Genomic DNA, 14967 nt, shown 5'->3' with positions numbered 1-14967 from the left:
AGGGCAATGAGACATACATGGGAAATTGCATGACTTTTGGAAGGTGCTGGAGGAAGAGCTCATTGCATCTAGGACTGCCCAGTCTATGAAAACCATTCCTCCCTCCGGACAGCCAACACATGTCCTTACCTGGCGTGCTCGGAGCGCCACCTTAGCGTTGGTGGTCTTACTGAGTTGAGTTAGCTCCGTGAGGATATTCAGCAGCTCGTCAGTGAGAGTGGGGTCCCGGCCACACAACTGATCCTAATTGTTAATGTGACAAAGAACATACGTATCCATGTTAAAAAGAACTGAGGTGGAGAGAACTTTGAAATGGGAAAAGGGAATAAAAACAAAGTAAACAGCTAGATTACTAAGATGCAAATGTCCTGTTACCTTTATCCTAAACAGCGTGGTAAAGAGGTCCCAGAGGGGTACTTCCCTGGCGATCCCAGAGGAAGCTGCTGCCAAGGAGAAGCCCAAACTCCTCAGCCATTCAGATTCTAAATTCCTAATGTATTTCTTTATAAATCAACACTAGACTTTAAACATGCAATAGCAATCATTAGAGACCATTAAAAGGGGTCAAGGGATTCTCGCTAAGAAATAACAAAGGATGTCTCAAAGTTTTAAGAGGTTTTAAATAATATAGGGACTAAAAGCTTTCCTGTTCCCTCTCCCACTTTTGGAAAGAAGGCAGAATAAGGCAAAAGGAAACACTCCTGGTGGTTTTCATTCCACAAACCAAATGTTCAGCATCCCAGGAGGGTGCAAAACAGAAACATAAGCACAAGTTATTCATTTATAAACACACGCTAAATAAAAACACCATCTCATATTCTGACAATTCTATACCCCAAATCATTTATCCTCTTGCTGTACCAAGAATCATTCCATGACACCTAAACGTGGTGAATCCTTAGATGGATTAGAGGGAAAAACCAAGCTCCTACTATACAATCCATGGTGTAATTCAGACTTGGGTCCTCTGTCTCCAAAAAATTAAAAAATTTTAAGGAAAAAAACTCGTATTTTGGGAAAAATATTTCTTCTCCGAGGCAGTATCAGTTTATTCCCTAAATTCATCCATTATCCATGTAATTCTCATCTAAGCTGAACAAACTGCAGATGCACTTTTATAAATGTCCTTTTTGAAATTTACAGTTAGCTGTAATAGTCGTTCTTAATACCGCATCACATAGTTCCCTCGACTTGGAGTTTGAAATAACTGCCTTTATATTTCAGTGAACTTTTATTCTCCCCCACCCAACTATTGAATCGGACATGAAAGACAACCAGATCTCAAAAGGCTCCCTGTTGCTGCCTTTTAATCTTTCTCCTTCCTGGATTATCAGCCTTTTTCTTGAAGAACCTCCATCTCGTCTTTAACCCTCCCCCATCTCAGGGATACTCCGTACAGTCCTTTACCAGCGCAGCACAAATAGAAGCGTGGGCCTTTTGGCTTTGGGGGCAAATATACATTTCCCCAAACGCTTTTTCTACAACCCCCTACCACCTTCCACATCACAGGGTAAACAGTTTTGGAGTACTCAACACTGGTATGCTGGAAAGACAGCTTCTCCAACATCTTAAAGCAGGAAACACTTTCTGGTTCCCCAATCCACAACCAGAGGTGTGCTCCAGAGTCCTAAACCACATGATGGTATTTATAGTTAAGGAAGTGCAAGTATTGTTTTCACCTGTTTAACGCAGGGGATTCACTCATCTGAGTGGAAGAAGAAAGTGATTATAAATCCAGGGCTCACCTGAGCATGTAGTCAGACTGAAGGACCTATTCCTCCCATCCCGGAGAAAAAGCAAAGAGGAGGGAGAAAATGCAACCAAGTCTCATCTTTTATTGAGAACTTAAGAGCAAAACAGAATTTTAATAAAGTCACCAGCAGCGCACCACAACGAAGAGTAGCCCCTGCTCGCCACAACTAGAGAAAAGCCAGCGTGCAGCAACAAAGATCCAATGCAGCCAAAAATAAATATAGTTTAAAAAAAAGAAAAGAAATGGGATGATATATATATATATATATATAAATCAAATCAAATCACCAGCGACAAGGCTGTAACAAGGTGGAAGGAAAGAATAGGTAGGTAACAGTGGGTAGGGAAACCATGATAAGCTTTTCCTACCTACATCCCTCTTTACCTAATGTTCCTAATAGAGAAAATATACTCTTTTCTGAGGTACTTACTTCAGTCATCAGAATGGACCCATTGAGAGGTTCAAAAACCTAAGAGATGGCCTGGGTAATAGAACTCAGCTGTTCTGCAAATAGACTAAAGTCTCAAAATTAACAGCAAAAGCCAACACAACAAAATAAGAACACTAGCCACCTACCCAACCTATATCAGATGTGATATGGACTGGTTTCCCTTGAAAGGAAACCCAGGTTTACCTTTTGAGATTAAATTAAAATAAATAAATAAATAAATTTTTAAAAATGGAGTTACCATCTTGTCTAACTACAGATCACATTCTAACTAAAACACACACACACAACTACTTTAAAAAAAAACTTTTTCATTTCATCTTTCCATTATGAGAGAGAGGGAGTGAGAAAGGCAGTAGAGAAGCTTCTTTTCTGTAAGAAAAGTGAACTATGAAGACTAGAAAAAATAATAGGGAAGTAATTATTCATTCACAATCACCAACTGATAATCCTCCTGGACTCCTTGTGATCAAGTACAGAAACCTGACCTTTTTGGCATGTGAAATATCAAACACAGTATGAATAAACCACTACTTCCATTAAATTCTCCTGACTTGGAAATTTCCCATTCAAATATTATTTTCTCTGTTGTCATCATTAGTGCTTCGGAAAAGATGTACAACAGAAAACTGTGTGTAGTGTAACCTTCTCAACCCTCTCCTGTCCTTGACCTGAACACAGTGTTCAAGCTGTGAAAGAAATCACCAGGGATGGAAGACGATTCCATTCATCAGAACCACCCACCCTAAGATACAAGCATCCAAGAGGAAGTTTACAGCCCTCTGGCCTAGAGACAGATGTCCTTTGGGCAACTGGACAGCCCAACATCACCATCTAACTCTGGTGAACATTTTGTAACAGTAACATTAAATGGTGATGGTGTCAGCCTATGTTTCCTCAGTGTATAGAGGCAGGTTCACTTAATGAGTCTACCTCCTGATTTGGGGATTACCTGCATAAATCTGCAAGCCAAAGTGAAAATTATTCAATAATGGTTAAGATTGGTACCACACAGTTATTTCTTGTTTTCATTCTTAAACTAGATGGTGGTTAACCACAAGGAATAGTTCAGATTTGCAGAAATATAACAAGCAAGCTTCAGTGTCAAAACCGTAGCCAAAGTTATGTAGCTGACTGCCAGGAGAGCCCAATATAGCCAACTTGATCTTAGCATCCTAAGATTTGAAGGCAATTCAGAATGAAAAGATGTGACTTAATGGGTAATATTCTCAAGACATTAACTACTGTTCAGCTGGATGAGGCACCAATCCCAATATCAAAAATGGACTGGAAGCTTCTTCCAGTCACAGCTAGAATTTCTGACCTTCCAAGGATGTTGTGAGACAGATTAAACAAGAAATGTTAATATAACCCTTATTCAGTAAACCTGGGTTTACTGGGACTTTTCTCCATTATTTACACGTTGAACGAAATTATTTGCAGTCATGTCGGGAGGAAAAAGGAAGGAGGCTGATAGGCATTTTATTTATTTATTTATTTGTTTGTTTATTTATTTTTGGCTGTGCTAGGTCTTCGTTGCTGCGCGCGGGCTTTCTCTAGTTGCAGCGAGTGGGGCTACTCTTTGTTGCGGTGCGCCAGCTTCTCATTGCGGTGGCTTCTCTTGTTGCGGAGCATGGGCTCTAGGCATGCAGCCTTCAGTAGTTGTGGCACGCGAGCTCAGTAGTTGTGGCATATGGGCTTAGTTGCTCCACGGCATGTAGGATCTTCCCGGACCAGGGCTAGAACCCATGTCCCCTGCACTGGCAGGCGGATTCTTAACCACTGAACCACCAGGGAAGGCCCTGATAGGCATTTTAAATGCTCCCTGTCTGAACCAAATCAGAGGCTCACAGGCATGGCATTACTCCTAAGGAAGCATGGATTATACTACATTCGTGCGGACCACACCAGAAATAAGATAGAAGTAGTGAGGGGAAGACCACTCAGAATCAAGGTGGCTATAGGATACATACTTTGCCATCTAGACAGCTGTGAGGATGTTGATACTTTTTATTGATACAAAATTGCTCAATTTGGTTAAAGAGTCCCTTAAATATCTCTTAAGTAAATTTAAACAATGTTCTAAGCTTTTTCCTATAAAATTAAGAAATAAGAAGAACTTTCAAAAAATAAACTTACTGGCTTTGTTTTCAATGTGGCAGAATGTTCCTCCAAATAGAGAAAACGTGACAGGACTTTAACATTTTACTTGATATTTTGCTCTCCAGATACAGCAAAAGATTAGAAGAAATTTGCTAGAGAGTCTATGAGGCAAGTTACCAGTAGGCAAGTTATGCTAACACCCAGAGGGGAGGAAGGCTTCCTCGGAGCAGCCCACATCCTGCAACACTGATCCACAGAAGCCTGATTTTCTTGATTCCCTCCCCCTAGGTTCCAAAGCCCCAGAAATCATCATCTAGTTCAGCAAAGCACACCATCAACAGTCCCACTTCTAGAAAGCAGAGACTGGAATGCTGGGCACATAACGTTGATCAGGAAGCCAAGGTAAGCAAAGAAAGGGGAACCAGCAGAGAACACAGCTGGGGGAATCGAATGCTACCATATCCAGTTGTTATCCATAAAAGAGAGTAAGACCTACAGAAAGACAAATCCAAACAACTAAAATGGCTTTTCCCAGCTACCACCATTAATGCAGATGTGGGGTGGAGGGCCTGACCGCTGCCAAAGAAGGCAGATCAGAACGGAGCGCTTTTCCAGCCTTCGCTCCTGCTCCCTAAGTCACTGCTAGCTGGCCCTCAGCTCAAGCAGAGCAGTTAACTTCTTGATTTCCAAATCTCTGAGATGAGGGCAAAATAACTATTATTTCAAATGTAATTTAATGATATAAAAGCCTAGAGATGTTTACGAAGTTTTCCTTTGTTTTTTAAAGATAAATGTGAAATGCCAAAATAAAGAGAAGGACAAATCCATCTTTCTGGTTCACATCTTCAACCTTCCTCCTCCTCCTCCTCCTCTCTCTACTCCCCCTCGTCCCTCCCCTTCCCCTCCCTCCTCCCTCCTTCCCTCTCTCCCTATCCCTCCCCGTCCTATTCATCTAAACCCAAACATTAACAAACAGCTCTTTTCTCCAAAGAGCTCAGCCTGTTGGAAAGAAAGTTTGGCTACTATCCATGCAGGTAAGAAGTAATCGGGATGACAAGGTGGGGAAAAATAAGAACAGCAGCAAGTCAGAGTCCCATTGGCGTACGCCTGTCCTGACTGGCAAAAGCAGAAAGCAAAGCCTCAAACCAGTTCTCTGACAGGGCCCAACGCCCCTGCAGCACCCCCGTGTAATTACACACTTGAGTGACTGGACTCTGAAGAAAATTGAAGGCCTGAGCTCCGAACAGCTGCCATTTTCTCTCTCCATCACACCAGCGTGATTACTTGAGAAATGAACAGCCCCAGCTCAAAGCTACTCCAGAATTCTCAGAGGAAATATGGCTCCGTGTTCCAATAATGAGATTCTTAAGGCAAGCGTTACTTACAATCACTCCGCAAAAGGAGCGAGCCGGGCCCCTATATCTTACAAATTAGAATTTAAGAAACCCAGCGACAGTCTTGGACGATCATTACTCTTCTGCAGCTCCAAGGATTCTGGACTTTGGTCTATTTTTAGTGCATAAAAACCGTTAAGTCCTTAAAAAGGTAATCATAATAAAATGAAAACTCACCATAACTAGCTTCCTAAAAAGGCAAATTTTACTCCATTTTAGGTCTAAACTAACAAATTCTTCCACACCCTCATCATTACCTTTCTCTGCCAGAAAGTCTTGGTTTTATCCAAATGAGACTTAGCAATCCTTTTATTAAAATTTAAGGAAAAAAATCTAATTAGTCAGAGATTTCTTCCCTTTTCTGATTGAGAAGAAGAAAATCAGCAGGTTGCCAGAGATAATATCACTTCTTTGCCAAAACCTATCACTTGGAGAAGTTGAAATATTACATTGCGCTGTTATTGTTTTTCCTTTCAAATGCATTTTCTGGTTTCCCCACCATCTAGCCATTCTAGGGTAGCAAAGGCAATGAACTCTCCCTGTGATTACGTATGTTTTTAAGTGGCTATTCTAAAAAATGTTATATCCTCGAGAGTCAGCCAGCTAGGCAGCTAACTGAGTGAGTGGTACTGTTGTTAACCAGAGATGTGAGGTAGATAGTTTCCCTTCATTCCGAACCATGAAATAAAAAATAGCAGTGAAGATTTATAGTCTTTTTTTCCTCCAAGAAGAAATGAGGGAATTAAGGTACCAAGAATGCCAATTCCACAAAGGGATGAGGAAGAAAAGCACAGGAGCAAAAAGGTACTATAGTCTCCAAAAAACACAAACATGCAGCAGCAAGGCAATTAATTGCTCATGGGGTAGAGGGGCTCTAAGAATAGTCCTATTGTTCTCTGATTCCTAGAATTAACTCAACCAGAAAAACCGAGCAGTAGAGAACTTACAAATCATCTTTAAAAATCCTTAAGTCCACAAAAATTCTACCCACTGGTCACATGTACATCAGTCCTATTCACGTTTACTAGTCTCACCTCTCCTTCCCTCTTTCTGCTAATTCTCATATTACTAGGTTATAGGGACAAAAGCTACTACCAATACAATAATCCGAGCTTAGATGTCCATGTAAATAAAACAGAAAGGGACCACAGAAGATGAGGAATACATTTAAATTTCTTTGGTGGGGGAGGAACAGTACTACATTTCTAACAGTTGCTTTTTTGTTATTCAGTTTTGGATGTGAGAGCATTCATGGGACAAACAAGCGTTATAACAGAAAAGTATACACTGGCTACATAAGACTAAATTTTAAAGCTTCTGTCACTAGTGACAAGAGGAAAAAGGAAGCATGGGGCATCTCTAAGCAGAGCGAAGAGATTTGAGTTCCCATGTAAGATTATATGCACAATTGGCAGAACAGTCCTTTTCTGACTGGAGCAGGTTCCTTAAGGTCAAGGACAAAGACAGATAGGAGAAATTGTTAATCTACAACCCAAGCCCCACTCATCCCACAATCACAAAAGGCAGGAGCTTCTCCTCTGACCACAGCTGTCACAAGGAGAAAGGCTTTTTTCATATCATCAACCATCTTTACAGGTTCTGAAAAATGGTACTCACAATAAGCATTGTGACCAGAAGATTCTTCTTGGTGACTTGAGCGTGAGAGAAGATGTAGTTCAGTACAGTGTTCATGTCACTCTTGTTCTCCTCCCGAAGGGCGAACACGCATTTGTCATAGTGACCTGCAAGCAGCAAAAAGAAGTGATCCTCACCCACGTATGAATGTTCACGTTTACATGCTATTTGTTTGTTTTCTAATGTCTCTACTTAGAAAACTGATAAGAAGTGAGAAGAAATACCATAAGAATTTTCTTAGATGGATATGTATAGAATTCGCAGTGTTGTTTAGTAAAAGCAACCCGAGGCTAGGAGTCAGGCAATCCGGTATAAGACCTGGGCTCAAAGCCTAGCTCTGTTACCAATTTACTGTATGCTCCTGGGCAAGTCACTTTACCTCTCTAAGGTTTATTTTCATTAAAAAAATTTTTGACAGATCGGGGAAGGGTGCATCTTACTGAGGAGTAGGGGATAACCCCAACCCCCTACCCTGACTCTAAACTCTCTTATTTAGCTTCCTGGAATGATTTCCTTACAAGAGAGGGTTCGGCTGCTTAAAAACAAACGTCAATACCATTAAACCCCAGCTAGAGATTCTGGCTCCATGTCTGACTTACTGAAAATGTTTCACCCTAACTAGGAGGAACAGTTTTGGCTCAAAAATAAAACACCAAACTTATCAATGTCCACAAGAAGGATGGCTGCTACCTCTGGAACCAACATTTTCCCCCGGAAGTCCATAAAGCAGCTAAGCAATGCCTAGGAATTCCAAATCCAAACTAAGGCATAGATCAGGGAGAACCTTGCATGAAGTCAAAAGGTCTGTAGGGAGAGTACAGTTGTGTATACTTTCATTGGCCTTTCACAAGGCCACCAGGGGCAGGTTAGTTCTGCCTAGCAGAGCTATGTTTTGCAACAGAAGCGTAAGCTTCAGGTATACTGTAGTGATATCTACCATGGGATACAAGTAATACTCAGTTCTTTAAAAACAGCTTACCTCGGAATTAAATTTCCAAGCAAAGGAGAATTAATGTTTGAATAGTCTCAAGGGTCAGAATTCTATGAAAATAGTAAAGGATTATCACCTTACTTCAGCCTGCAGGTTAGGTTACAAACCAAAACAGTGGCATTCAAACTGCATTACCATGGATTCCTCAGATACTGAATACAATCAACCAAGGCAACTCTGCTTTTATCTATTTTAAATATTAGAGATTGACATAAGATTTCTTTTCAAAATAAAACTAAATATATTTGAAAAACAGTGGGCTACAATATTTAGAGAGCTGCTGTCATAAAAGACCCATTTAGAACAAAATGGAAGCTGTTTAAAAATTGGTTGTCCTATATAAATTCATATTTCTCCTGACCAAAACTTAGCTTTGAAGTGACAACAGAAATATATCTTGGTAACAGAAATTACTAGAACTGGGGGAAATAAAAAGAATATTTACCCAAGGAGAGGCAGTGGAGACACTAAGCAGAAAGAAAGCAATGATACCAAGTGCCTCTTTCTAAAAACTTTTTATTGTGAAGTATACATACCAAAGAATAAATAAACACCCAAGTAACTACCATCTATCTTAACAGAACATTTTTAGTATCTTTGAAGGATCCAATGTGCTCCTCCTCAAAATCAACCACTAAGCTGAATTTTATGTTAATCATTCTTTTGCTCCTCTTTACATTTATCACAAATGTATACATAGTTTCATTTTTCCTGTTTTCAACTTGATAACAATGGAATCATTGTGTATGGATCATTCTGTAACTTGTTTCTTTCCCTCACCATTATGTTTTTGAGATTCATCTTCTGTTCATGTGTGTACCTTGGTTCATCTGTTTTCACTGCTGCAGAGTAATCCATTGCAGGAATATACTAAAATTCAATTATCTATTCTACTTGTGTATATTTGGGTTGTTTCCAGTCTTTTTTGCTATTCATGAATAACACTGCCACAGACAGTACTGTATATGTGTCCTTAATAAACATGTGTAAAAGTTTCTCTAGAGTATATCATCGAAAAGTGAAATTGCTAGGTTGAAAAGTATAAATAAGTTGAACTCCATTAGGTACTGACAGACTGTTTTCCAAAGTGGTTATACCAATTTGCATTTCTGCTTACAGAAGTGGTGGAAGATGATGTGAAATTCAAATTTTTGCCAATCTTACTGTGGTTTTGGTTCACATTTCTCTAATTAGTAATAAGACTGAACATCTTTTCATGAGTTTGTGGATTATTTATGCTTCCTCTTTGGTGAATTATCTTTTTATATCTTTTGCCCATTTTTCTATTAGGTTGTCTTTTACTTATTGATTCAAAGCAGTGCTCTATAGATTACAGATACTAATCCTTTCTTAATTGTCATGATTTGTAAATATTTTCTTCCACATTGTGGCTTGTAGTTTCAGTCTTTTTATGGTATCTTTTCACTAACAAAAGTTCTTACGTGAGGTCAAATTACTTATCCTTTTCCTTTATAGTCTGTACTTGCTGGTCATTTTTTTTTTTTAAGTTACCAGTAATTAAAAAAATATATTTATTTATTTATTTGGCTGCACCCGGTCTTAGTTGCAGCACGTGGGATCTTCGTTACCAGCATGCAGGATCTTGGTTGCAGCATTCGGGATCTAGTTCCCTGACCAGGGATGGAACCCGGGCCCCCTGCATTGGGAGTGTGGAGTCTTAGCCACTGGACCACCAGGGAAATCCCTGTACTTACTGGTCTTATATGGCAAAATCTTCTCTGCCCTGAGGTCATAAGGATATTCTCCTAAAAATTTAGTAGCTTTGCCTCTTTAGTATATGTTTAAGTTTTCAATTCATCTGGAATTGATTTTTGTGTGCATCGTCTAGGTTAGGGATCATTTTTTTTTGGCAAATGAATAATCCTTTGTCCCAGCATCATTTATTGAAAAGTCTATCCTTTCCTCATGATTTACAATACCTGCTCTGCTGTAAAGTAAGTTTTCACATATGCTTGCATCTGTTTCTGGGTTAACAGAACCAGTGTTCCATTGTTCTATTAATCTGCCCCTACACCAGTATCACAATCTCTTCATTAATATGGCTTTATATTAAAATTTGATATTTAACTCGACAAATACCTCCACAGTGTATTTCTTTAGAAGAATCTTGGTTACCTTTCCTTTCATGTAAATTATAGAATTAGCTTGACAAATTCCACAAAAATACACTAGTAAGATTTTTATCGGAATGTCAATGAATCTACAGATGAATTCAGGGAGAATCAACACTTTGCAAATATATATTCCAACCTAAGGCCATGATATTTATTTAGATCTTCTTTATTATTTTCACTGATTATAATTTTCTCCAAAAGAGGCTGCACATTTTTTGTTAGACTTACTCCTTAGAATTTCATATTTTGTGTTGCTATTTTAAATGGAATATTTTTCCAAACTGCTCTTCTAAATGATTGTTCCACTATAAAATTTGAATTTTGTAAATTGACTTTTGTGTCCAGCAACTTTGTTAGATTTTAAATAATTCTAATAATAAATATGTGGATTTTTTGAGGCTTTCTAGGTAGACCTCATATCATATCTAATAGTGGCTGATTTACTTCCTTACTCCTTTCTAATCCTCATACCTTTTCATTATTTTTCTTGTCTTACTGCACTGGCTGGGATATCCAGTATGATGCTGAATAGCAGTAATGATACTATGTGTTGTTGTCTTATTCCTAATCCTAAAGAGAATGCTTTCAGCATCTTACCACTAAGTATGATGCATCCTATAGATTTTTTTGTAGGAGAACATTACATGATAAAAAGTTCCATTTCATTCTTAGTTGGCTAAGAATTTATCATGAATGCATATTAAATTTTCTCAGATACTTTTATCATCCATATCTTAAGATGATGGCCATGTTTTTTCCTGTTTTAGTCTATTACATGATAAATGACATTAATCGGTTTTTCAAACATGAATCAAGCTTGCACCAGTGGGATAAAGCCAACTTCGTTGTGATCTATTATTTCACACATTGCTGCATTTAGTTTGCAATATTTACTTGAGTATTTCTCCTTGTCATGAGTGGGAGAGTCATCCTTTAAGGACTGGAAAAGGGAGCAAGACTGATAAAAGAAAATATTAGGTAATCTTTCAAATTCTGTGGTGTTTCACTGCCATCTTGTGGCAGAAAGCAGTATCAGCAGTATGTAGCTTTAAAATCAGCCAGGGTGTTTTAGAGACTTTGTACATCATTTAGTAAAGCTCTACAGAGAAAGCCAGGGATAAATTCCACCTAACTGATACACTGAAAAGCACTGGAAAATCTGAGCCTTTTTCAGAGGCCTGTGGTTCAATCCATGGATTAGCTGCTGAGAGGCAAGCTCTCTGGATAGGGTTTCTCAATTTCAGCCTGGTCGTGACTCAACCAGCTCTCACTGTACAAGGTCAAGAAGATGCCAATCTTCTGCTAGAAAAATTTTCTCAGCCCTCTCCCAGAAGCACACTGGATTCACAATCTCATCAAGCTGTGTTTTGTTGTTGTTCTTTCTTTGGTGCTAGTGAGATATAGAGGCTTAATTTTTAAGGGACTGGTGAAAGGAGGAAGAGTTTGTTAATGTCAAGTGTTAGTGACAGAATGGACTGGCTCAGCTGTTGCTCAGTCCTCGAGGGAATTGTTCCCAGATACAGAGTCCTCAGGAAGGAACTTACCGTTCTGGAATTGCGTCTCTACTCGCAGGTACTGCCGCAGCAGGTCCATCACCACAGCCTTCATGTGGCCTCGGATACCACTGCGGTACCTGGGCAAACAGAAAAAGGTCCCCACTGAAAATCCTGACAGGCTAACACTGTTAAATAACAGACTATTACATAATAAACCCAGAGCCCAGATTTACTAGACTTTCTACCGAACTGCTTTCCTTCTAATACAGGACAGGACAGGAGACAGCCTAGAATCAACTAACCAGATCAATTTAAATTCAAGTCTAAAAGAAATATGGCTACAGACAAGATTTCTTTTTTCTTATAAAGGAATCAAGAAAAAAAGAGTGCAAAACAAAACCAAAAAACACTTGATAGCCCTACCTACCAACACCCTGGTTCAGTCCCCATTGCTAAGTTGAAACGATCACCACACCCTTGAAGTGGTTAAGGGGTATCTGAAAAGTTTATGAATATCTTAAAGTTGAAAATGTCCTCTGAAGGTTCCTTTAATCCAACAGTTGAGTCCATAAGCTAAGGAGAATAAATGTCAAATGGGGCCCTATGCCAGAAGAAAAATTAGGAGTTTCATGGAAATTGCAAGGAAAAAGAAAATGATGAGATTGCTGTGCCTTAATAATTGACAGAAAGATGCAGAATAAAGTCATCAGAAACACTGAGTATGGGAGCTAGCTCACGATTCTAAGATATTTAGTAGATATAACATATTTTCTAAGATAGAGGTGCTTTTTAATTTCTCTAAGTCAAACCTGAAGTAAACCTCTTTGTGACTACTTAGAAGAAGGGAAGGTATGGGGATGCGCAGGTCTGGGAATCTGGAGTTCCATGTAACTACCTCTGCACCAGCTGGACAATGCTCTGAGTGTTCATGAAGAAGACTTCCCGTTCAGATTTCCGGTTCAATGTAGCTGCGTGGCTATCTAGGATGTTGGCAATCTAAAGTATAAGAAAAGGAAAAAAAATGAAGCCCAGCCCTGTAAAGGGACCCAAAGCATTAGCCTGCATAGCATCAACACTAGGAATCTTCTTAATTTTAACATGACAGTTTCTATCTTTCACATGTTGAGAGTAACTGCAAGTTACCTGGTATAGTTTAGGGGCTCATTCATGATAAATAAGAAAGCAAAGGGTAGTAAGTATGCTGCTGAGATAGTAAGGAAGTCTCTGATGATAGAACTACAAATATCCGCCTACTTTAAATTCACAAAAATACTTCTAATTAAGGCACAGCCCCAAGAACAAAACTCTGTGGGATACATGGCCAATATGCTTTCCTCTTAACCACAGATACTTTACATTTCACACACAGTACTTACCTTATTGGGCTTGTATCATGAAGCAGTTTTGTAAAGGGCACAATGCTTAAAACTTCAAAAGCACAACATCCAGACAGTAAGGAGGATCCAAACAGGAAGGAATCCTACAACATGAACTCTAGCATGGGCAGCCAGTAGAAAATGACAGTGTTACCCTATAAATACCTGCTGGCTGGGAAACTGACAGAGGACTGATGTGATGTTGCTAGCATACTGAGCCATTTCCTTCTTGATAGACTTCTCCACATTGAGGGGGATACGACCAGAGACACTGGTCATGATATCCTGCAGTTCTAGGAGAGGCAAGGAGGGATCTCTGAGGGTCTTCATCAACCGTTCAACCCAGTCTTTCACCTGAGAAGAAGGAAATAATAAAATAGGAACCAGACAAAATTAACACAATCCCCCAAATAAAACAATATATCTGAATTCACTACCATATAGTACAGGCGTACTGTGCTTTACTGTGCGTTGCTTTATTGCACTTCGCAAATATTGCAATTTTTACAAATTTCAATTTGTAAAACCCTGTGTTGAGCACCATTTTCCCAACAGCATTTGCTCACTTCATGTCTCTGTGTCACATTTTAGTAATTCTTACACTGCTTCAAACCCTCCACCAGCAAAAAGATTACAACTCAATGAAGGCTCAGATGATGGTTAGCATTTATTAGCAACAGAGCATTTTTTAATTTAGGCATGTACATTTTTTTAGACATAATGCTATTGCACACTTAATAGACTACAGTATAGTGAAAACATAACTTTTCTATGCACTGGGAAGCCAAAAATTTCATGTGACTTGCTTTCTTGTAATACATGCTTTATTGCGGTGGTCTGGAACCAAACCCACAATATCTCCGAGGTCTGCCTGTACTTACTTTGAAATTGCAATATAAGCACCTAACATGGTCTTTATTCTCTGGTTTAAATTCCAATTAAATGCGAAGTCAATAACAGAGATAAGAAGCAAGGATTTAAAGACTTCAAATTCCACAGCTAATGGTGGGAGAGTTTTGGATCAAACAGCTTTCTTTTTCTCCCTCTTAAAAAAAAAAATCCTTACGTGACTTTTAAACTATCTTAGAGAACAGGTACCCTATTATGTATATGCCTTCCCCCACACCACCTCCCCAAGAAAAGTGATTCATACCCTGCTGCTAAAGAAAGGATCTGGGAGGCAGTATCCATTCATCACGTTGACCAAATTATCCAGGACATAGTGGAATACTCGATGGAGCTTCTCGCCTCTGAGTGCTGTGCTCTGGATCCGTGGCAGACTGCCTGTGTGAAGCTCAGCCTGTCAATCCCAATGAGAGATCAAGTCATCCACTACCTTCTATTCAGGGTACAAACACACCACTGCAACTTAGATTCATCATGCAAAATCAAGACTCCTCTTCACCATACCCAGCTACAAAGAGAGAAGGCAACGGAGGAAGCATCATAAGGAAGATCACGGAATCTTAGTATCATAGTAACTCTTACAAATTCTAGTTCCATAATACCAAAGGCACACATACAAGCCATAAGATCGGGCTAAAAAACTTAAGGAAAAACTGGAAAACCAAGGAGTGAAATCACTTGCCTTTCCAAACTACTGTTACCATGTAATCAGCTCTTGGAGAGCAATATT

The 14967-nt window shown here is 39.2% G+C and overlaps 1 protein-coding gene across 1 annotated transcript in view; it reads right to left on the bottom strand.

The window, feature by feature from the left end:
- The window catches only part of ACACA (acetyl-CoA carboxylase alpha), a 229624-nt gene that overhangs the window by 128066 nt on the left and 86591 nt on the right, over positions 1 to 14967 (bottom strand). The window contains 6 exon segments of the mRNA XM_082604563.1: positions 130 to 243; positions 7316 to 7440; positions 12004 to 12092; positions 12851 to 12951; positions 13497 to 13685; positions 14485 to 14631. Coding sequence (XP_082460689.1) covers positions 130 to 243; positions 7316 to 7440; positions 12004 to 12092; positions 12851 to 12951; positions 13497 to 13685; positions 14485 to 14631 — 765 coding nt within the window.

This window comes from Mesoplodon mirus, assembly GCF_964341445.2.
Source record: "Mesoplodon mirus genome assembly, chromosome: 18".
Classification (NCBI taxonomy): Eukaryota; Metazoa; Chordata; class Mammalia; order Artiodactyla; family Ziphiidae; genus Mesoplodon; species Mesoplodon mirus.
The sequence above is the reverse complement of the archived record's forward strand: the minus strand, read 5'-3'. Positions and strand labels throughout refer to the sequence as shown.